At 38.0% G+C, this 23,234-nt stretch overlaps 2 protein-coding genes across 6 annotated transcripts in view; both read right to left on the bottom strand.

The window, feature by feature from the left end:
- Positions 1-1,486: 1,486 nt before the first annotated feature.
- On the bottom strand, positions 1,487-6,114 carry LOC135584588 (bifunctional TH2 protein, mitochondrial-like). 4 transcript variants are annotated; one of them, XM_065092957.1, is made up of 7 exons: positions 5,659-6,113; positions 5,393-5,501; positions 4,229-4,519; positions 3,674-4,085; positions 3,264-3,533; positions 1,896-2,461; positions 1,487-1,806 (listed from the first exon to the last, which is right to left on the bottom strand). In XM_065092957.1, exons 1-6 carry the CDS (start codon positions 5,838-5,840, stop codon positions 2,049-2,051), a joined length of 1,677 nt encoding a protein of 558 aa, XP_064949029.1. In that variant the 5' UTR covers positions 5,841-6,113; the 3' UTR covers positions 1,487-1,806; positions 1,896-2,048. The 4 variants fall into 4 exon arrangements, with proteins under 4 accessions (XP_064949029.1, XP_064949028.1, XP_018676642.2 ...); XM_065092956.1 differs by having other exon boundaries at positions 1,896-2,464; positions 5,659-6,112; XM_018821097.2 differs by lacking the exon at positions 3,264-3,533 and having other exon boundaries at positions 5,659-6,114.
- A 1,243-nt stretch (positions 6,115-7,357) lies between these two features.
- The window catches only part of LOC135598717 (protein ILITYHIA-like), a 38,599-nt gene continuing 22,722 nt past the window's right edge, over positions 7,358-23,234 (bottom strand). The window contains exons 31-60 of one of the 2 annotated variants that reach the window (XM_065092960.1): positions 22,363-22,485; positions 22,209-22,265; positions 22,015-22,125; positions 21,715-21,906; positions 21,419-21,592; positions 19,074-19,184; positions 18,918-18,987; positions 18,774-18,852; positions 18,572-18,674; positions 18,335-18,505; positions 18,068-18,190; positions 17,873-17,986; positions 16,994-17,100; positions 16,852-16,903; positions 16,669-16,775; positions 16,510-16,569; positions 16,299-16,413; positions 13,872-13,982; positions 13,650-13,787; positions 13,449-13,571; positions 13,262-13,333; positions 10,609-10,721; positions 10,273-10,431; positions 10,095-10,191; positions 9,839-10,021; positions 9,341-9,535; positions 9,090-9,260; positions 8,872-9,004; positions 8,186-8,264; positions 7,358-7,897 (exon numbers count right to left, since the gene is read on the bottom strand). In XM_065092960.1, the coding sequence (XP_064949032.1) occupies positions 7,855-7,897; positions 8,186-8,264; positions 8,872-9,004; positions 9,090-9,260; positions 9,341-9,535; positions 9,839-10,021; positions 10,095-10,191; positions 10,273-10,431; positions 10,609-10,721; positions 13,262-13,333; positions 13,449-13,571; positions 13,650-13,787; positions 13,872-13,982; positions 16,299-16,413; positions 16,510-16,569; positions 16,669-16,775; positions 16,852-16,903; positions 16,994-17,100; positions 17,873-17,986; positions 18,068-18,190; positions 18,335-18,505; positions 18,572-18,674; positions 18,774-18,852; positions 18,918-18,987; positions 19,074-19,184; positions 21,419-21,592; positions 21,715-21,906; positions 22,015-22,125; positions 22,209-22,265; positions 22,363-22,485 (3,486 nt within the window). In that variant the 3' untranslated portion in view covers positions 7,358-7,854. Of the gene's footprint in view, positions 7,898-8,185; positions 8,265-8,871; positions 9,005-9,089; positions 9,261-9,340; positions 9,536-9,838; positions 10,022-10,094; positions 10,192-10,272; positions 10,432-10,608; positions 10,722-13,261; positions 13,334-13,448; positions 13,572-13,649; positions 13,788-13,871; positions 13,983-16,298; positions 16,414-16,509; positions 16,570-16,668; positions 16,776-16,851; positions 16,904-16,993; positions 17,101-17,872; positions 17,987-18,067; positions 18,191-18,334; positions 18,506-18,571; positions 18,675-18,773; positions 18,853-18,917; positions 18,988-19,073; positions 19,185-21,418; positions 21,593-21,714; positions 21,907-22,014; positions 22,126-22,208; positions 22,266-22,362; positions 22,486-23,234 lie in introns of those variants that run through there. The other variant, XR_010481677.1, reaches the window with a different exon arrangement.

Genomic DNA, 23,234 nt, shown 5'->3' on the forward strand with positions numbered 1-23,234 from the left:
ATAATATAGTAGATCCATTTACGAAACCTCGTTTGATATATTTCGGTCTTATAGTGATGGGTTCGAAATCTTATCCAATAAAATTTTCGAGATATCAGTTAATTTAGTTGATAAAATTTTAATAATATATCATAAAATTCTCAATACAAATATTATCCTGTCGAAGGGAATATATATATATATATATATATATATATATATATATATATATGATAGCGATGGAGTAGATTTGATTGGATCATTTATATAACTTTAACCACTGTGTTTGTGATCGAATCGTACATTGAAATTGTGATTATAAGCAGACGAGGTGAGTGAGATTTCATCACCAACATTAGGTAAATCCAACGAAGAGAGGAATCGAAAGGCATGGGAAACACAGGGCGTAATCACGAGGAAAGCAAGTGTTGGGTCTCAAGTATTTATTTTTTTGGGTAGGGACAGTAACACGTGAAGAGTTCTTGAAGCTGCACGGAGCACTGATTCATCACACGCGAAAGATTCAAGTAATTAACTATCTGTTGTCCTGCTTCAGTCTCCATGATGAGAGTTGGGGCCTTCTGCAGCAGGAGTAGCTGTTCGAGCGAGGTTGACGACGACGACGACGGAATCTTGATTCCGGTCCACTTGATTAGCTGTTGATGAGAGAATGATTGCTGTAGCAGCCTTACCAGCCGCCAGATATTGTACTAATTAATGTAGAGCTGAAGGTGTACAGCCGTACTTATAGCTGCATTATACTCCACCGTGAATTCATTTCACTAATAAGACAGCTTTAATGATTGGCCAACCTCTCTCTCTCTCCCTATGGGTCGATCGATTGCAGATAAGAAAAACTTATGTTACTCACGACTGCGACAGCATCAGAAACTGATGATAATGGGAGAACGATATGATTTACGCCTCCCTTCTTAAGTGACTAGTGTTTTCGTTATGGGAAACTTAATGCTCTATAGTAGATAACATACTATCATCCCCGATGAGCTGACTTTGGTGTCTCGGGCACTTGCGAGAAAATGGGCACCTAACGTTCACATCATAAGGTATATTTTTTATACTTAGTATCATAATTTTTATACTTAAAAAATTTATATTAAGATTCATTTAATTTTTAACATAAAATAAATAATTTCATTTGTCCTAACATAAAAATAATAATAACATGTGACACCTACATCTATCTATCGATATGAAAGTGATAACACGTGATAAAAAGATATTTTTAATATTTCTTTTATTTCTAACATAGAATGTGTTAAAATTACTTTTTATCGATAAAATTATTAAAAATAAAAAAATTTATATTTTTACTCATCATTTTCAACATGATGTCAGGTGTTATGTTTTTCATCAATTCAACATTAGTCCATGATAATGTGATAAGATCAGGTAGACAACCTTTTGCATATGTGTTTTGAGTTCATGAGTGAGTCGTATTATTTAGTCGGATTCACGTGTCGCAGCATCGAGTAAAATAGTGCCCAACTGAACCTCCAAGTATGATCATCAGAATTTACAGAAAAGAATTACAGGTACACTGAGAATCGCAACAGTTGCTGCAGCTAAAGGACTCAAATAGGCATCTCCAACGTCTTCGGTCTTTTACAAGGGAGAGAGGCTTTACACGAATCTTATGATGTATCCGCAAATCTTAAGCAGGCGGCACACTCTCAGATCGAATACCCTATTCTAAAATCATGTCTTGAAACATTATTCTTTTGACCCAAAAATTATGGAGAAAAGAATACATGCACAAACTGAAACTTGACCGTCATCCCTCTGTCAGATCTAAAATGACACAAATGCCTGCGAATTATGGAAAACAAAAGCCTTCCATCATTAACTAATTATGTAAAAGATGGAACAAGAAATATATTAGGAGGGATTTCAAGTACCTGAGCCTGCAGCAACTCCGCTTTCGATCGAGCAACCGGAAGGGGAAATAGGAAGGAGTATTCACCTGCGGCACTAGAAAACTAGCCATGCATTGATGTAATGCGCATTCACAAAGAAAAGCAACAAGAAACAAGGAGCCATCTGGAAAAAACTTATGCTCCGAAAAGAAAAGCATGTATCTCTGTCCAGCTTGATGCTGTGTATAGAACCCCGGACAACCCATTCCAGACAAGGGAGTCCTCCGATGGAACCTCCCTTTGTTTCCTTATCAAACCTGGAAACAGCGGAACAAAGGATACACCAAATTGCTCCCCAACTCTCCTCAAGCTTATGCTCGATCCAATCACAATACCGACATCTGCTTCCAGCAAGCACAGCAAATCACCCACCGAATCCCCAATGTAGACAGACAAATGTTTCTTTTCACTGCTAAGGTTAGCTAAGATGCTTCTGAATGTCTTAACCTTGTCCATGGGAGACTCCATTGTTCTGACAATTTCACCCGTTGAAACCGATTCCTCGTAGTCAAATTCATTCGAGTGTATGCTCAAATCATCTGTACAACCTACTGAACAAACCAAGGATAGCTTCAGATGGCTAGCTTTGCCACAGCATCATGGAGCAAAAATAATCATCAGTGAAAGCTTTTTGCAGCAGAGCAACCTCGTACAAAATGATTAGCTCAATCACACAGTCAATTTCAGATGACTTTGCCACAGCATCATGGAGAAAAATTACCACTATAGCATTATCATCACCTAACACCCTTGAGTTCAATCATGTCAACAATTTGTCACTGGTAAAAGTCCTAGAGGGATCACCAAGGAATTTTCATGCTACAGTTTTCTAATCATTGAGGAGGGGAGAGTAACCCTATAAAATGTTCCATGTTTCTGAAAATCCTTTGCTTGACTCGTCTGAAACTACAAGTCTCAAACAATATAAACTATAGCTAAAGCATAAGGTGATCATAGTCGGGGGTCATAATTACAACCTATATGCCAGAAGCCATAGCGCACACAAAGAGACACTTAAGCCCACAGAAAAGATACAATATATAGTATATTTTTACAAATTTTGATACAGTCTATTAAAAAAGGTTAGGCGAAGATTTTAACTCCTTCCTTAGGAAAGAATTAAGAAAAAGAACAGATAAACTGATCATAAACAGCACCGAAATTAAGAATTTAGTCAATCTATGGTCCTTACAAAAAACATGAAAGATCATAATTATTAAACTATAAAGTTGTGACATTCACATTACTTCTTATCTGAAAACATTAAATCAAGGACAAAAAAGATCAAGAAGCAAATTTTAACAAGTGGTTCACAGAAATCACAAGGGAAACACAAGGAAAAGAATTTACCCGAGGAAAAGGCTGATCTTATGAGGTCTGCACACCAACAGTATGATAGTATATGGCAATCTACATTCAGTTTTTCTTTTATCTTTATAACCTTCTGGAAAAATTCTCTACAGCCATCCTGGAGAACCAAACGCTCCCCGGCCTTTTTTATGTCTTCTAGATGTATTCCCTTTAGCAACCCTGACTCAATAACCCTACAATTTGTTCGTTTTTCAAAATTGGAGAGCTGCTCAAGGTTTTTGCATAGGCTTTCATAATCAAATGCCTTTGCTGCATGTGAACAAGTAATTAAAGCTATGTAAGAATTAGCATCTGTAACTTCTTTAAATATTATCTCCATTCAAAATATTTGGAGTTATCTAATCATCTTAACAACTGAAATTGCTGTTAAAAGCAAAATCTCGTGATACCTTGTTCTGATGGAAGTAAGCTTTCTATGCATTGCTCATGCTCCTCGGTATATTGCCTAGAGAGAGCATCCCAGGAGTTCCTCATGTCTGATGGTAACCTTTGAGCACTCAGATTATCAGTCCCACTCTGACCAGCCTTGAATGCGCTTAAAATTGCGATCTCTGCTAATATAGCAGAGGAATCGAGCACAGTGCATGTCAAGTCAAAATCAGAAAAAAAAGCCAGGTGATTAGCCGCCTCATGCAGTTTTGTGAATGGCACCACCACCGGTTGGACAATTGGCTGAGCATTGTAAAATTCAATTTCAAGTTCCATCGCTCGGTGGTAAAGCTTTTCTATGATTTCTAGCTCCTCACCAGTCAACGAAACACTCAGTTTGTCCAGCAACTCTTCTATTTGCGAAGCACGTGCCTGAATAATAGAAAGAAGAGAAGAAAAAGCAACAACTACAAAAAGAAATCCAACTTGTACATGCTCGAAGTAACACCGTTGAAGGGATTTATAAAAAGATGAAAAGGACAAAGATATGTCAATTGCTTTAAATATGAAGATACCTCAAAACTTGCAGAGGAATAAGTGTCTACCCACTTCTTGTAAGGGTGACCATTTCCCTCATACTGCATATGAAACTGAAGCTCTTTGCCCAAAAATGCATAAAGCCTGATGCATGGGGTCATCGCACCTACTGTATAGGCAGCAACTTTCGTCTTCTCAAAGGGAGTGACTATCTTTCCAGCACCTTTCCCTCCTTCAATTTTACCATCAGCTGTTGCAAGCAGGAACTCTGTGTACTTCAGTGTTGCAGGATTGGGAATTATCTCTTTGGTGGGATCAATTCCCCATTCCTGCATAACTTGTTCTCTTAGATAACTGTGTAAATATAAGGGATTCACACGACAAATTGATAAAATGCACTTCACAAAAATAACAGAGAGAAAACGGGAAAGATAATATGCAACAGAACAAATTTAACATCCACTTTTGCTCAAGAGAAAATCATCCGTATTTGGCTACATGGATCTCTTTTTCAACTTTAAGTGAAGCAGATAAAGCACAAGAAAATAAAAAAATAGGTATCGAGCCAAGTGTAAATCTTAGGTGAGTGAAATTGTTAACCACTAAGAGCATTTTCAAACAGCTAAGCAAAATTCGACTCAAAAGCATATATCTATCTTCAAACATAACCCTTAAATGTATAAATAAAAAACTATGGAATGTAAATCAACCATTGGAAATCAAATGAATGGTTGAAAGAAGGTGACAAATACCACCAGCCTACATTGTAGCATATTTAACTAGTAACAGTATGCATCTTGTGGTAGAACTGGAAGGAACCTTTGGTACAATTGCACACATTAAACTGATATTCCTGAGAGACAAGCGAATGACAACAATTAAAATTCAATAAAAGGTTTTATAACCCAAAAGCATAGTATCCAATTCCATCTGATCAGTTTTGTTGGTCCTGTTTGGTAGAATCTATCATTAGCAGTGATGCTATATATATGTCAACAATTGACATATAAGAGTATATCTAAAAATGAATTATGTATTTTGAGCAGAAATTGTTTCATAGAGAAAGATACACCGAAACTGAAAGAACCAACAATGTACCTAAAAAGCTATGTAGAAATCAAATAAAGAAGATCTACTGCCAAAAGGGATAATATGGGTCGAGAACTAAACGAAATCAAGAGCAAGAATGTCCGAGATCTTACCTGAACTACAGAATCGTAGACTTTAAGTTTATCAAGAACGGCTTTCCTCAGCTCATTGATTGCTGCCTTGGCATCGTCATCATCGGAACATTCTTCGGCCATCTCATAGCTAAAAGGTCACCAAGAAACACAAACAAGAATCCTTTACGCATGACTCTAAAAAGCATTCGACCATATGAGCAGCGAGAAAGCTGGAAGCTAGTGATTCAAGAAATGCGGCATCAATCAAGATTTGAAGAACAAACTCCAAGAGGGGTGCGACTCACGCGTGAGAAAACGCCCTGAGGAAGAACACATCCTGGGCAATGAAATTGCGGAAGGTGTCCATGTCCAGCTTCCCTGCCGCCAGGCACACCATGAACGGAGTATACGACGCAAAGACGGACTCCTTCTTGGAGCCGATCCAGAACCTCCTGGCCGCGGAGCCCTCACCCGCGGCAGTTGCCATGGTAGCACCGGCGAAGGGGGCGACCGATCCACCACGCAGCACCTCACGAAGGACGATCTCCGGGGCGGGCCTCTCAGATCCGGCAGGGCGACCGACGGAACCGCCCGAGCGAAACAGATATCCGGTCGATTCCGCCTCTGGGTGCAGATTCGGGAGCGGATCGAGGGCGAGCGCGAGAGCGGGAAGGGGATCGGGTTACGGTGGAGGAAGAGAGGAGAGAGGTATGGCATCAAGGGCGAGGAGCAAGGCGGGGGGGGGGGGCTGATCTGGTTTGGGGAGGAGGAGGGGGGTCGGTATTTATAGGCGGGGAAGAGCCGGCGGCCGGCGCGCTGTATCGAGAGTCAAGAAGTCTGAGACTCTCATCTGTTGCGGGGGTCGAGTGTTGAGCCGCAGAAGATGTACCTAATCAATCGATCACAGCCGTCCGATTCATCAGTCGAACCGGTGATGGGCGTATAGCGAGGATACGACATGGTGATTCCGTGGAACGTCGGATTCGTGTTGTCAACCCATGGTTGTGATGCACGTAGCCAACGTTGGCGCAACGAGATATATTTGCATGGGCCATGCAGGATGTGTGGGGTCGTCATATGACACGTAAGGTAATGAAATGTGGTACGCCAGCCTACCACCTTGTACTTAAAGAATGGCTTTGAAGAAAACAATCAACAAAATTGTATGTAAATGGTCAAGACTGAGACGTTTTGTCAACTGCCCAAACGAGAAGCTCGTGTATTTTGATTTTGAGGAATTAATCCAAATAATACAAATCAGTGACTTATCGGATCAAAAAGGGTATACAAAGTGCTCGATTTCGAATTCGGACAACGACAAGCATGAACAACATGTCAGCCACGTTAGGAAAAGAAAATTTGACGGAAATGAAGGTTGCCAAATTGAAGAGGGATTCCAATACGGCTTTTACGGGATTGGAGATGGGCCACTGCCTCCTTTTTCTTGACGCAGACATGGCATATGACTACGAAAATGGTAGGTGGTAAGTCTTGTTGGGATTCCATTACAAAGCTCCCATCGTATGTGAATATATGCACGCATGGTTTTGTGGTTTACATGAGAAGATTATTCATTGAACTCGCAGAATTATTCACATGTATAGTGCATTTAGCTGATGTTGTGACGTCACACGTATTAATTACTAGTTCAAGAAGTGGTTGCAGCGCTGCCTCTTCAAGAATCGTGACTCGGTAATTTGTTGGAGGCTGTTAGCTTCTTGTCCTTCGCTTTGGACCCCTATTCGCCGTCGTCGACCTTCTTTTCTGCAGACATTTACACCAACCCGCTCATTCAGGCTCTAACATAGCAAGTTCCTTTCGCCTTCCGAGATGTCCTTTATATTTGGTTAGAAAGGACTACATTTAGAAAAAGCCCAAAACTATACAAGAGAAATGCTCTCATGTCTTGCATGATCATAATCACAGCTCAGGATTAGTACGATTACAGATGAAGATTCTTGAAGAGAAAAAAATGAGCTTACGAAATGCATCTGAATTCTGACATAAGTAACAACCTTCTCATGTTACTGAGATCTTGAACTTGAATTATAGGAGATGGTCGAGACATCATTTCTGATGGTGCAAATTACAGTTGAAAAACAAAACAGGAACTTGTCCCCACATGGAGTAGAAAAATTACACCCTTGATGTGTCAAAATTTGTCGGAACAACCGACAACGGGTTGTTCAGATATTTGCAATAGACAGACAACTCATTCAAATGCAAGCTAACTTGATGGTCGCGTCAACATTTCACAATGACAGTTTTGCAATGCTGCTATAGAAGATTGATACTGAACAAAAATGATGGAAAGAATAGTATACCCTTGTCGCAAATTTGTATCCACCTTGGTGTCTGGTAGCACGTATTCCACCAAGCAACAATGGTTTTACACCGCAGACACATCTCCTGAATCGTAAGCGGCAGACAAAATCCTCGATTGGCATTGTGTAAATGGATCCCACAAATACAACGAAACAAAATCCCATGTCAGACGTGTCTCATGTTTTTGACGTGTCATCATCACTATTCTCACTTTCATCACTGCACATTACAATTGAAAACTTAGGCAACAAGAAAAAATACATGCTAAAGCTTCAATGAGGTGATGCAATTGCAATTGCCAATACGAGCACAAGAGTCATTTACTCTAAAATCTATGAAAATAAAATTTGCTGAAGAAATAAAATGTGTCAAAACGAAACTCAGCTTTGTGAATTTATTGCATGATAGTTGTCTGGGTAAAGTTAGTAGAACCCATGATCATAATTTGTAATTTGGTTAGTAAAACATGCATGAAAGCCACTTACAAGGAGATCCATAATAAACTACCTGTTTTCAGAAAGCTTTGCTATTCTCCTAGCATCTAAACCAGTGATATATCTCTGTGCCGCCTGAATATTATCACCACCTATAAAAGATGATCATTCACAGTCAGAGAGCACTATCCACAAAAAGTAACATAACTAGACTGAACTTATTCACAACTTGAAATAATTCAAAGAAAATTTTAGTTCCTCGAGAGGAAATTATATCAGAAATAGTAGGGTTGTCAAGGTCAGGAAATAAGAAAGCACAGTATCACAGTATCTCTTCATTTGATACTTTTTTTCAAAGGAGACAAGTTCAAAGATGGCAAGTTAACAAGCTTAGAAATGATTTGCTTGAATAACATGAAAGTCCTGATCATTATACATTAACTAGCTCTTGCCTATGAATACATCACCTTCCATCTACCTCATTGCAGGCTCATCAAATCTTGATGAGATGTCATATCTTGCAATTTATCAGTGTAAATTTCAGAAGCCACAAATTATAAAATGAGAAGAAAATAAAATAGACATTGGCTTAATTTGGCAAATTTCAGTATGACAGACCAGTGGAACAGATTGTCCTGAGAAAGAAAATGCCTGTACAACATCCAGTCATGTTACTACTACTAAATTCTTATAAAAGGTCAAAGACATCAAAAATGACCACAGAAGCATTATACCAAAGGAATATGTAATAGAGAGAACCTTTTGTTAATTGAAAAACATGCAGGGCACAACGCTCAGCAGCAAGTCGAACAGGGGTACTTCCATCCTTTAAACAATCTGCGATTGCTGGGCCCAAAGTCGAAATATATGTTGCAACTGCTGCAGGATTTACCTGTTTCCAACATCCACATAATGAGAAAACTGAAAACTTGACAGGATTCTAAGATGGAAACTAAGACAAACTAGAGTGTGCAAACCTTTGCAAATGCTTTTATACCGGATAGGGATCTTCTTCTGACCTCACTGGAGTCATCTTGCAAAGCTGAAACAAGTAATTGGACTAGTTGTGAACTAGTACTTCCTTCCTTCTGGGCCTGATAACAAAGTAATCTTCCCATCGTCTTGTTTGCAGCTTCACGAATTGGGAACTGTTGTCATGAACAAACAAAGATTAAGCTAAGCATGATTTTGTAATTTATTAAGATATATCATTGTGCCTATTACGTACCTTATCATCTTTCAAAGAAACTCTAAAAGTATCTATAAGAGATGACAAAAGTGTACTCTGGCATATCATGGATGGATTGTACAAAGACATGGAAGAGAAGGTGAGCAATGAACCATGTCTGATGAACCACATCTGTGATGTACTCAAATCAGAAAGTACTTGTAGCAGATCTAGGAACTCAGTTTCTTCCATGTACTACAATAAGAGAAAATTGCATATCAGGTGAGAGTAATAACAGAAAATAAAAAGTAACTCAAATGTACATCTAAGGAAAGAATTTAAGAAAAACCATAAGGCCATTAAAAAAAAGTAAATCTTTGATAAAGCATTCAATTATATGATATCCATTTTAGAATGAAGAAATTAACTGCATACTCTAAATCTTACTCCCTAGTAATGGTTGAAATATCCTATGCAATTTAGGATAGGGTAGTTCCCATGTAATTCAGATAGAAGTCCCAAACAAACAAACAAACAAACAACGGTAGATAGTTGCACCTGAGATATTATTCCCATCACTTTTGCTGCCGAACTTCGCACTTCATCATCATCAAGCTGTAACATGTCTCTGACTAGAGTGCATGCTCGAAGCCTGACTGCACCACTCACACTTTTCCCAGCATGCTTAACAACACCTTTAAGGGCAGCCAACACTGCTTCCCTGATACCGCCATCTGATATCTGAATAATAATATAGTTATGACAAAGTGACTGAAAAGTCAGTTCAGATGTCTGCAACATGGACGACAGTTACCTGTAAAGTTGATAGAAGATCGTTAACTAAAGGGTCCACTCGGGTGCTGAGCGCACTAAGCTTTCCCAAGGCAAGTGCAGAACTTGTGCGTACTGTCCTGCATTTCATATGAATTAATGGTTTAAGCAGAAAAGAAACGATTAAATAGTGAATGAAATAAATAATAAAGGACACTGACCTTGCACTATCTTGCAGGCATTTTATGAATGTAGTTTGAAGCTGTGGAAGAAAAGGCTTAAGGGCCATCCCACCTTTGCTAATCATGATGGACAAAGTTGACAATATGGCTGCTTTCACTTGCCAAGGAAAGCGGTCTCCTATGATCCGTATAAGAGGCCTATATACAAATGAACAGAGAGCCAAAATGATAGAGCAGGTGGAAAGCTACTTATAGTCAGACCATATATTCAGACTACAAAATTTGTCTGACAATATTAAACAATAGTTAACTTCTCATGATTTGTCTATTTTTGAATCTACATTTGAAATCAAACTTTTGTAGAAGAGTCAATACCCAGTAATAGGAACAACAAACTCCTTAAGTGTTTGTTCGCTTGTAAGAGCAATTAACTCGCCCAAGCCCAGAGCTGCTTGTTCTCTCATTTCAGCGGAGCCATTAATTAGACCCTGGCAGTCATAGAGAGTCATATATCAGTCTTGCCGAAGTAGGTTCTTGACTGCAAAAGTTATGTATACAGACAGAAAACTCTTGGCTACGCCATATGTTTCAAGCTTACAACAGAATGTTCTAGTCATCCAGAAATTAATTTAAGTGAATCATGAATTAAGAAAAATCCTATATCAAAAAGCTCGGCCATGCTAAACTTGGAGGTGATGCAATATGATTGGGTACACTAAACACATTCATGTGCACACACGAGAACCTAACTTGGATGCATATCTAAGTACCTAATTTGAAGGACATAGAATAAAAAACAATCAGAAGAAACTGATGATATTTCTGATTTTGTAGGTATATGACATATTAGAAGTTTATCAGAAGCCTTAGAATCACAAGAAGATCCACCTATTAACAGATATTCTTTGATACTGACATAATATAGTAAAAGATTTTGATGCATGTGGTTGTGAACTTGAGAATAAATCCATACATTCACTGCTAACCACAGATAAGGTGGGCCAGCTAGGATTACTGGTAGGAGAGGTAAAGGGAGACTTCAGTAAAACATATTAAAAACAGTACAATGATATTTCTTTGCTCTTAGCTTGCCCAGCAATATTGCTTAAAAAAGTCCAGTGGCACGAAAAGATCCATGTTGCACAATGGATTAAAGGTATGCTGGGGATAACAGGCTGATGACTCCTCAGAAACCAGATTTTGCCTTCAAACCTCAACTTGAAAGAGCTCCTTACTGATAACAGTTTTCCACCAATTCACCTTCCTCTCCATTGGGCTTTGGATCTCTGCAAACTGTACTTGATTGACTACAGATGCAAATTTGCATCCCTTTTTTGCAGGAAAAAGATGGTGGCCCTTTTGTATGTTAATTCTTTCAACAGGTCGTTACAGCTTCTTGATGTTGTTATCTCTCAATGATCTACAGAAATTTCAGAAACCCCACTTTCTTTTGTCTGTTTTTGGGGCTTTGTATCGACTGGGAAATTGTTTATACAGTCAGATAATTCAGTTTCTATAAAGATTGGACGGGAAAAAAAACCAAATTCTGTTTTCACAAATTAATATTCTAGAGGTCAAGAGGTTTTCGATAAAGTTGAAACTTTTCAAAGCTTTATATATTAAGTGGATGAAAATGCACAATATATCAAATGAAGCCAAACCAATCACAAATATGTTACAAGCTCAATATCTAATTATGCACCATCAAAACTTCTTTTGACAACAATAAGAAACAAAAATACTATTAAGTTAAGGATCTTAGTATCAAGGATTGAAATTTCGTACCGTACCAAAATTTCAAGATTTATTCGGTACGGTACGGTACTATATACCGAGCGATGTATTTCAGTATACCGCTCTCTCTCTCTCTCTCTATATATATATATATATATACATATATACACACATATATACATATATACATATATACATATATACATATATATACATATATACATATATATACATATATATATATATATAGGTAAACCGCTCGGTTTACCTCTATACAGGGTGATGGCGCAAATAAAAAAAAAAATTGCCGACAACGTCGCCCGAGAAGAGAAGAAAAAAAAAATCTTCGCCTCTCTCCGCACTGCGACGCCAATGCCTCTTCTCCTATGTGCGGATGAAAAGTCGCCGACAGACGAGGAGAGCAACGACCTCCAGGTTCTCCCTTTTTTTTCCTATTTCTTTCTTCCTCTTCTCCCGCTTCTTTCTTCTCCCTCGGTCACCGTCGACGATAATGCCTCAATCGACGACGATAACGCCTCAATCGATGGTACCGCTCAGTAGCGAGCGGTCAGTGTGCCGGTCTATTGATAGACCGATACATACCGCCTGGTACGGGCCGTCTCATTCGGTATTGCAGACCTTGCTTACTATACTATTATATTTCATGAGCATGTTGGTCTGTATATTATTTTAAAAATTGTGCTAAATGAACTCTTAACAGAACTCAAGAAAAGAATTAACTAGAATCTGTGAAAAACTGGCTGCCATCCCCCTCCATTCTTACAAATTTTTACTTTTCTTCTGCAGAGCCACACACATACAAACACACAAAAAAGAAAAAATCCTTGGACATTTCTGAAGAACATAACCATAATACAAACTTAGTTCCAAAACCCAATCCAAAAACTATTTTGCTACTTTTGTATGTCATCCACTATCAAGAAAGAGGAAAAAAAGAATTTTGGTTGACATGGTTACATTATTAGTGATTTATTGGGCATTGAACTTCTGCAATGCTCTAGTTTTGATATATACAGTTCTCAAACAAATCTAACTCATACACTCTTTTGGAGTATAAAACAATACTATTTCCAAGCCTAGATTTGTATACTGGTGATTATCAATTCAAGGGTCCAACCATAATGACATAAATCAGACAACTTAAAAATTATTTAAAAATTTTCTTCTTAGCGGTATAATGTGTCATGCTGGTCCATCAGCCAACCAGCACTTGGAATGAAACAATTTTTTAATCCTTGTTCGCCAGTGTGGAAAATCAGACAAGTTAAGGTACCTGAAGAAAGATTGGCAGCAGAGGTTGAAGAGCTTTAGGAAGACAGAACCCAGGTATAAGAATTGATCCTCCCTGAAACATCAATTAATCTTTGCATCAGGGGCCAAGTATGACAAACAACTAAATGAAATTAGCCGTTGAGTTATGGCATATATTGCCAATCACTTTCAGAAGAGAAAACTGGTACCTTTCTTTTTCTCCGCTCTTTATCTCTAGCAGTAGAGACAGCATCACGGACAAGTTTGATATATGAAGAGAGGAGCTCCTTGGGAACCGATCCAACAACCCTTGCTAAAGCTTCCCAAGCTACCTGTTAGCTAGAGAATCAGTATAATGACTGTTGAGAACCTAAGTACATATGGAATAATATAAACTTCTATAGATTTACCGCAACAGTAGCTGAATCCGAATCACTTAACATAGTAACAAGAGTATAGATCATGTTGGAGGCTTCATCAACCAAATATAACTTGCTATTTTTGAAAAAATAGCCTATCAAGTATGAAGAACCTCTTCGCATCAGAGCCTGTGCAGAGGACTTGTTGATTAATAACATGGGAAAAAACAGGGACAAAACCAATATAACTTGATACAATTGCTGCAACAAAACCTGGTTATCAGCAACTCCTTTATGGAGCTCTGAGATTAAGGAATCAACGCCTTCCTCATCAATAACTAGCACAACAGTTTCTGCAGCCTTCTTTGCAGAATTTCGAACATCCTAACATTTGACAAGTAGATTTAGCAACAAGATGTAGTATCCAACTTTGGCAAAATAGAACAACTATAATCCTTCTACTTGAGCCAGATGTAAATGAGTAACACTGTATACTGGAAGAAGTTCAAGTCACCAACCTTACACTACAAAGTAGTCAAAATGTTTGATTATCAGACAACTAAAAAACATGCCTAAAGAAAAAATATGCTTTATAATGAGATTTGAAATTAGCAACACTGTATACTGGAAGAAGTTCAAGTCACCAACCTTACACTACAAAGTAGTCAAAATGTTTGATTATCAGACAACTAAAAAACATGCCTAAAAAAAAAAGATGATTTATAATGAGATTTGAAATTGTATAAGTGCTGGAATTACCAACATAGACCGTAAAATTATCTATGATTGGGATACATACCATATGTTATGAGTGGATTGGCTCAAATACAATAAAGGTTTGGCAATAAGACACCCAAAGACAATATACGTCAATAGTAATCAAAAGGATACTCAGTGATTTTGAGTCAACTGGTGCATTATCAGACAAGGTACACAAGTGTCTGAAATTTTGTCTCATCCCTTAATCCACTTTTATCATTATGAAGGCAAAAGTGATGATCAGCATGTGATAATGATGAGAGAAATATTATGATAAGAAATGACTAAATAGTTTGTGAAAGAAAAATTTTAATTTATGCTTAAAAAGTTAAAATTATGTATACAATATCTGATAGGTATTGAACCAAGTGGCAGTTGCAATGGCTAAAGCCAAAGACTCCCTCGTTCAATCCAGATCTAGAATTTATTTGATTTGAACCTACCCAATCCCTTTTTTTTTATCATTTGAAGCCAAGTGAGAAATCATAAAAGTCTACAGTTCAAAGGCCCATCACATGTTGCCACAGTCACATGCGATGAGTCAGATGGACCTCAACAGTCACAGTTCCCCCAAGAACCCATAACAATAGCAAGGATTATGACAAATGAATATATCCACTCAACTTTCCTTCACAAATCCGTGGCCAAAGTTTCTGTGGCCATAGGTATGAGCAAATAAACTACAAGAGTTGCTAATAAATTATAAGGAACCTTTCTAATGCACAGGAGTTTCGGCACAAGCAAGCAAGACACTGCCAGTTTTGCAGAAGTTTGGCAGCTGAAAGTGTTAAAAAATTGAGCAAGCCATAAGCATATGAAAGGATCATTCTCCAAGCCTTCACACAACAGATAGACTTATGTATGAAACAGGAGGCCTTTGTGGTCCTGGATGGGCTTAACAACATCATTAATAAATAAACCTTTAACCAATAAGGTAATCAGTAAGTCATAAAGACAGTTGGTACCATCAAAACTGAAAATCATTTCTTGTACACAAATTATGGAAAATAAATGTTGCATGGAACTCAACTAACAAGAACACCTTTAAACCAAAGATTATCACAAATTATAGAAACAATTTGTGCCAAAGATTATCACAAATATTGGCCTTTAAACCAAAGAATTCTTTTTGACCAGACAGATATTTAGGGTTTACGGTTTAGGTATTTACCGGTCCGGGTGAATCAGTATGAGACCGACCATTTTGGGCGGTCCTGTCCAGGTCATGTAAAAACGAAAAAAAATTTCTCGCCCTCATCTCCCTAATCATGAGCCTCGACTCAACATGTTGTCTCCCTCACCTCCCTGCCACCTGCTGCAGCCTACCACCTAGCAGGACCATGCGTCATCGACCGGAGATACTCATCTTCTTCTCCTCCTTCCTCTTCCTCCATGGCCTCCTCTTAGTCCTTCCTCCACTGCCTCTTCTTCTTCCTTCCTCTTCCTCCTCCTCCATCATCTCCCTCTCCCCCTCCTCTTCCTCCACTGCATCTTCTTCTTCTTCCTCTTTCTCTTCCTCCTCTTCCTCCATCGCCTCCTCTTCTTCCTTCCTCTCCCTCCTCTTCCTTCCTCTTCTCCTTATTCTTCCTTCCTCTTCGGTACATACCACTATATCATGTGTTGGTACACTGTCAACGGTCAGTACACCAGTAACGGTCACAAAATTGCAATCCTTGCTTTAATCAATGATGAATTGAACTAAACCCAAACCTCAAATTTACAAATATATTGAAAGCAAAACTAATAGCAAAAAAAAAGCATTAGATAACAAATATCAATCACCAGATTTTGGTACCAGTGAACAAGAGTAGGCATTACATAAAATAATCAGGTTCGGGTACCAGGTTTCTAATTCATGGAAAACTTTAGTGGTCATGAATGTGTTCAAATTTACAATCAGTAGTATATGTGGTAGATAATCTAAGAGATAAATCATTTTACCAAATCATCATCACCCATTGCAACGATCAATGGTGGAAGAATTGTTCCAATATGAGCGTTAAGACCAGCTCCAGCAACTTCTGCCAAAGCTCCCAAAGCATGAGCGTTAAAAGCACTGCACCATACGAACAGGATTAGTAAGAACTTGGATGCCAAATTCCAAGTGGATACATATAGAAAGAGAAAGAGAAAAAGAAAAAGAGTAACTTACGAAAGAGGAAGCTGCACTAGTTTAGGCAAGATGTGAGGTAAAACTGCTGCTGTCCTGACACTGAAACAAACAAGGAATGAACATTCCAGGTTTCAAACAAACAAGTCCATGCATATTTACATAAAAATGGAAAAGTCAAACAGTATCTAAAATATTAACCTCAATATCTGTTTAAGTCCATCGAGAGCTGTATCAGAGCTTGCATCATCTTCTAATGCATGCAGGAGTGTAGGAACAATTTCATCAATTGCTTGCATTCCAGCACTCTGCAACAAGAAATTTTCATTATCAACTCCTATCAATTGATGATAAAGGCACATCCAGGTGGGCAAAAGGTTGCACCTTGTAAAGTGTACTAAATGCTAAGCCTGCTGATTCACGGACCTCTGGCATGCTGTAATACATCCGAAAGTGACCAACTAGAAATAAATATTGAAAAAATAAGATGAAAAGTCAAATGCAAGGAGGAAAAAGATTCTCAAACCTATCACACAGAGCTGTACGAATTGTAGGGATAAGCTCATCCATGAAATTCAGTAACTGGTGTTTACCAGCACTTGCCATCACTTCACTCAGACCAATGCATACACCCTGTAGAAGCACAAGTTGAACAAGGGTAACATAAATATTTACCAGAACCAAAGTATCATGTCAATAAACAAAGGCTAATAATTCATTTCACATGACAGAACAAAAACCAAAAATAAAAAACTGTTTCCCAAAAACTTTGACTAGAATCTCGATCAAACCCAACCAGAACATGGAACAATTTGGAAAGGAATGACCATACTTATCAAATCATAATATGGGCAACGTTAGAACAAACTGCACCAGTACTGGCAACATACTTGTCAATATCAAGTTATCAACAACCCAAAAATTGGTGGACCAAGAACCACCACAAAAAGATGATAAAAGACCTCAGTGGATAAACTATAAATAGGCTTCATATTATTGAACAGTGTTAAGTTATCTAGTTGTCTCAGACTCTCAACTAAAGAATGCAATTTTGCCAAACCAGTTTGTACAATACTACATATGAACGTAATTTGTATTGGTGCATTATCCGGAATTGCATTCCTTGGTCTCAACCAACAAAAGGCAAATGAATGAGAGTATTCAAGCATGTCAGATGGTGTTATTGTTGTGCACACTTATTAAAATACTTAAGGATTATAAAGCATGGGAATAAACATACATTAAAGGCACTTTAGAATAAAGACAATGTTATTCAAACATGTGGATGTGCCAATGAATTACTTTTCATGTCAAGTTTATTAAACTGCAAGTACAACCTGTTAGTAGCATCTGGCAAACATCAGTTGGAGCTCGATTCATGCACTATTACAAAAAACAAACTCACTTGTCTTCTACTAGTGTCAGAGTCTTTCAGTCCTTGTGCCAGAATTGGGATAATTGAAGGCAAAACCCTATCACCAAGCTTCCTAACAAGCTCACCAAGAGATCTTCCAGCAACCTGAATATTATGGATAATTGATGAATAATTTTAAAAAACAAATAATTTAAATGACATTCAGTGTACTTTTAGAAAACAAACCTGCCGTCTTTCTGAGGAAGATGAAGCGAGAGAGGAAATAAGTGTATCCATCAAAATTGGCATTATTTCCTTGAGAGTCTTGGGGGTATTTGCCACGATTGTCTTCCACACGTGCAATGCAGCCTAAGGAGATAAATATATGTCACAGATTTTGGTCAAGAAACCATGATATAAGGATCATATGTTGAAAAGTACCCGAATTTGTAGCAAAATAACAATTGTGACCTGACCATGCAAACATGCCAGAGTAAAAGCAATGTCGCGTACCTGACGCACAGTCAAGCTAACATCACTACGAACCATATAGATTGCAGCAAGAACTTCATTACGCTTCTTATTGCCCAGTACATCAATAATTGCACGGCCATGAGCCTCAGTACTTGCACCTTCATCATCACTGCCACCTTCAAGAGTTGCTTTCCCAGAAGTTCCTGCGACCTGCAAAGACACAAGTTTATGCACGTGTTCCAAAACTAAGCACAAATAAATAAATAAAATAAAGACCTTGAAAAGAAGATCGCCAAGAAGTTCAATAGAACTTTGACGTATACGCCAGTTGTCACTAAATATACCATCTTCGACAGCAGGCAACAACAAGGGTAAAGATCTGGTTCAATATTCACAAGAAAGGTCAAAGTAACCCATCAATGAGTAATTAAAAGTGGAAAATATAAAGTCACTACAAGAGAAAGGTTTAGGAGCAAACGTTGTTGCATAATGCTCCACAAACACATGGCCAGCACTGAGTGCTGCATCACGAACAGATTCATTTTCATCCGCAAGCCCTAAAAGAAATCAACATTTAGAATCATATATAAAAGAAGATATATGGATAACAAAGTTAACTTACCATCCAAAATTGCAGGCAGCACTATCTGTAAATAATTCTGAAAGACGACACCTAAGGATCTCGGCAAGTACTACACATCATTACAAGTGTAGTCAGAAAATGCTAGGAAAGGTTGATAGACGAAAATGAAAAAAAAAAAAAAAACTAGAGATTTACCTTAAAAAGTGTTAAATGCCCATCACGAACAGATGCGCGTTGATGAGAACAGTTTCTGATGATGTCTGGAAGAATGCGCTCAAAGTAATCCTTTCCAAGAGCAGCCAAAACCTAGCAAAACAAGAGTTGTGAACATAACGACAATGACTATTCTGAAAGCTTATTTCAAACCAGGGCTGCAGTTGATGGGTTCTTGTAAATATTTAATGCCATGGTAAACATAAAACGACTTGACTGAACAACAAAGTTGATTTTCAAAGGTTATTCGCTATTTGTTGTAAATCCCCATGCTGGTTGCAGGTATTCAAGGTATGTATTGCTGTCACTAGATGGTACAACTACTTGGAATCAATTACGAGGGCTAGAGTTGCAAGTTGAAGGGAGCTGTGGTCTATGACCGAAGCTGTGGCTAAAAATATATATAAATCATACTGGACCCACTAAGATGTCAAGAAGGTCAAATAGGTTCACTTCCTGGAAATGGTTGCTATCTGCAAGAGAATTAGTGTGACCACTGTTCTGCATACCAACTCCACGTCAAAACAGCACATGCACCTTACAGAGCGATAAGCACAAAAAATCAATCTCTGAACATGAACAGTGACGATAAAGCTATTGCAACATCGGCTACACAAGGTTTGCACCAACAGAATCATGAATTGATTCCTACATTAGTCATTGAAAAATTCAGCGAGTATTTATTTACTTAATTTCTTTAGATGGTATAGATCATCTATTTGACAAACTCACTAACAATTATTTTGCTCCAAATATAGTCAATTTTGACTGATTCAATCAAGGATCCTGAATTTTCTACAGTAAATTGGTGTGAAATTACTAGAACAAGACTTGGTCCATATTCCATACACAAACAGAAGATAAACCATGTCAAGCCCGGCATGTTAACATTTGGTTTAGAATTCATATGGACAAAGATTTATTTGAAATAAAGAGCTCTTGAACAATTAAACGTGGTGACAAACTGTCGTCGAGCAATATATGCTTCCATGATATACAAGCACAATGCATGTCAAATGCATGTCAATTCTATCATGACTGATGGGTCATATGGACATGATAGAATTGACTTGATACTTCCATGTTAATTCATATGAATTGCTAAAATCCACTTGTTTCAGATAAAAAGAAGCCATAAAGAAGATACGTAAGATGTGACGAAGAAGCAAAATACGAGACTAGTTGCATAAATGATAGGCACCATTTTCCCAAATACTTCCTGGGTTCCAAATGCATGAAAAAAAATTAGGTGCCACACTGCTAGATAGTTTCTTTCCCCAAGCACATAAAGAGATATAAGTACATTTGGGGCATATTCATGCTAACAGCAAATTAAAAATCTCATAACCAATGGTAATCAAAAGGGATTTCCCTAATACTATTTCTAATAAAATATTCTTCCTCGATAAATGGTCTTCAGTGATCATATAGTGGGGTGGTAGCATTTAAATTTTCTAAGTCCAATGAGAAGAATATGAAATGGTTACTATTACAACATATTTCAGAAGAAAGAAATCGCTAATTTGATCACTAAATCAATGATATGGCTCAAAACTAAGCAATGAAAGAAAGACAAATCAGATGGTAAATCAATATTTAAAAAGAATATTTCATAAACTAAACCAATAAAGAATAAAGGAATTATAAAATATGATTTGTCATGACATGGGACTAAATCAGATGTTATAATCTCCCCCATAGTAAGGGGCTTGACGTCCTCGTCGGGACCATACATAGCACAAAACCAGACTATGGTGCATGTGAGGCCTAACCCAATGATGGCGTCATGACTTGTGTCCTAACGTTGTTCACCGATAGTCTTTTTCTATTCTAACCCCTCATTGTGCAAAATACTAGGCCAATTATCGTATCATTTGGACTAGACCTAATAGGATACAACAATAACAAAGCTGTAAGTTCCAACTATTTGGGGTTGGTTGCAAGGATCTTTTGCCACCATTGAGATCTGTAAAAAATCATATATTTAGTTAAGTTTAGAGTATTTCAATCATTATTTATATTTTTTAATAAGATTTTTTTATGTCTTTCTCTGTCTCTCCTCTTACCACTAACATTAATCATTGCATTTCTTCTAATTACTATATCCATAAGTCTCCAAAGCACATATCCATACCATCTTAAGTGATTCTCTCTTATCTTATACTCTATCGAAATAATAGGATAACTGATGAACTTGAAATGATAACTAATGTATATAGTTCAATATACAAGACTCAATAGCAAAATCACTTATCACGATGCTAAAAGATAAAAATAAACAAAAAATAAATCAAGACTAAGTTGAATGATTCCAAAGGAATCCAAACCTCACTAAGCCCTTGAGCAGCTCCAGAACGCTCAACATTGCTGCTGTCAGATTTAAGTGTCTCTAATAACCATGATACAAGATCCGGAAAATTCTCTTCTCCCATTCCCCTGATAAGAGATCCAAGTGCCCTTGCTGCGACAGACCGAACTTCTGGAATAGGATCAACCAAAACCTGATTCCAGAAAGAGAATAAAAAATTTTAAAAAATGCCAAGAGCCAATTTCTTCATATAATAGAGGTCTCTTATTTTTATTTTATTTGAATGGTAAAGTAACATGCTCAAGGAGTTTCCACCTTCTTGATCTCCGGAAGTAGTAATCCTATATATGGAATCATATCCTTTGGTTCAGTCACTAAAGAACACATATTTCCAGCAATTTGGGCAGCTTTTTTTTTTGTGTCAGCACTTCTCTCCCTTAATCCTCTATGAACAATAGGCACCAATAACGCCAAGGACGGTGCATCAACTGAGTTGATGAAAGTTGTCTGCAAAAGTAATCAAAAGCATTAAACTACTACAAAAAAATAAATCAAAATAGAAAATCAAAAAAGTTACATACTAGCAGAACTATAAAATATGTATATAGAACTCACTTGAAGAAGGATGTCAAGAGAGTGCTTTGTGTACTCATTAGGGTCAGTTAGACCCATCAGCAGGGTTGGGACAAGTGCAGATATTTCTGGATTTTTTATGACACTACCAACCTGATCAACAAAAAACATGCAACACCTGTTATAGTAAAAGCCAGAGATATGTCGAACTGCAAACACACGAAAGAAATCTATACTTGCTGAAGAGCAGTCTGTCCGGCAGCTTGAACTTTAGGGTGTGTGTCAGTCAGTACCTACAATAATTTTCAGTCAATTGATATAGTAAAATATACTATATGTTAAGAAAAAGAGAATTCATAAGCTCAACCAAAGTGTTTAATAATAAGACACCTCAGTTAGTTTGGGAACAATCCTGGGCAAGCACTGAGAAAGTTGCTCAGGTGCACAGTATGCCATAGCACCAAGCAGCTGCACGCTATTTTGCTTAGTTCGCCATGCCTTATCCTCTAGCCCCTAAACAAATTACAAGCGAGTCATCCACCGGCACCTTGCTTACAGAAACCATGAAGAATACAAAGCTTTGTGATAGTTTTTCACAGGTCTGCTAAGTTATTCAGCAAACTCAACAAGTTTAGATCAGATAATAAGCCTTGCATTGTTGTTTAATTAAGATAACGTCTACATGTAATTTGCATAATCTACTTGCATACAAGCTGGATCTACATGAATCCAACAAGGTTCGCCGTACCGTACCGTACCGGCGTTTCGACTCATGCTCGGTACGGTACGGTACGGGTGTACCGACCGGTATACCGAGGTGTACCGAGCGGTACACCGAGGTGTACCGAGCACTGTAGCACTGCTACAGTGCGCTACAGTGTTACTGTAGCACTGCTACAGTGCGGACCGGTACAGGGCGGTCCACGTACCGACAACTTGTCGGACCGGTACGTACCGCCCGTACCGGGCGGTACGGCTCGGTACGGCAAACCCTGGATCCAGTCTTGATCCACATAGAATTAAGCTAGAACCGCATGGATTTAGCCAAGTTCAGCACAAATCTGACCAACATTGACATAGATTCTCAAGGACGCAACCAAGAGCTTGCGGACCTACATCTTGTCTAGATCCACACATAAATCTAGGCCATGTTTCCAGTATTCAAGTGAAGTAGCTTCAAGAAAGAAAACAAAATTTTCATCCAAATTGAAGGAAATGATAGGGAAGTCCAATATCACAAATTAGATAAGACACTTGAAACC

The sequence above is a fragment of the Musa acuminata genome, chromosome BXJ2-1 (assembly GCF_036884655.1).
Source record: "Musa acuminata AAA Group cultivar baxijiao chromosome BXJ2-1, Cavendish_Baxijiao_AAA, whole genome shotgun sequence".
Taxonomy (NCBI): Eukaryota; Viridiplantae; Streptophyta; class Magnoliopsida; order Zingiberales; family Musaceae; genus Musa; species Musa acuminata.

Excerpts from the sequence above, each read along its gene's own strand:
- LOC135584588 (XM_065092956.1), bottom strand. The coding sequence starts at position 5,840 with ATGGCAACTGCCGCGGGTGAGGGCTCCGCGGCCAGGAGGTTCTGGATC. Across the intron at positions 5,502-5,658 it reads CTCAGGGCGTTTTCTCACGC|CTATGAGATGGCCGAAGAAT; the intron begins GTGAGTCGCACC and ends GTGACCTTTTAG. Across the intron at positions 2,465-3,263 it reads AAGATCAGCCTTTTCCTCGG|TAGGTTGTACAGATGATTTG; the intron begins GTAAATTCTTTT and ends TGGTTTGTTCAG.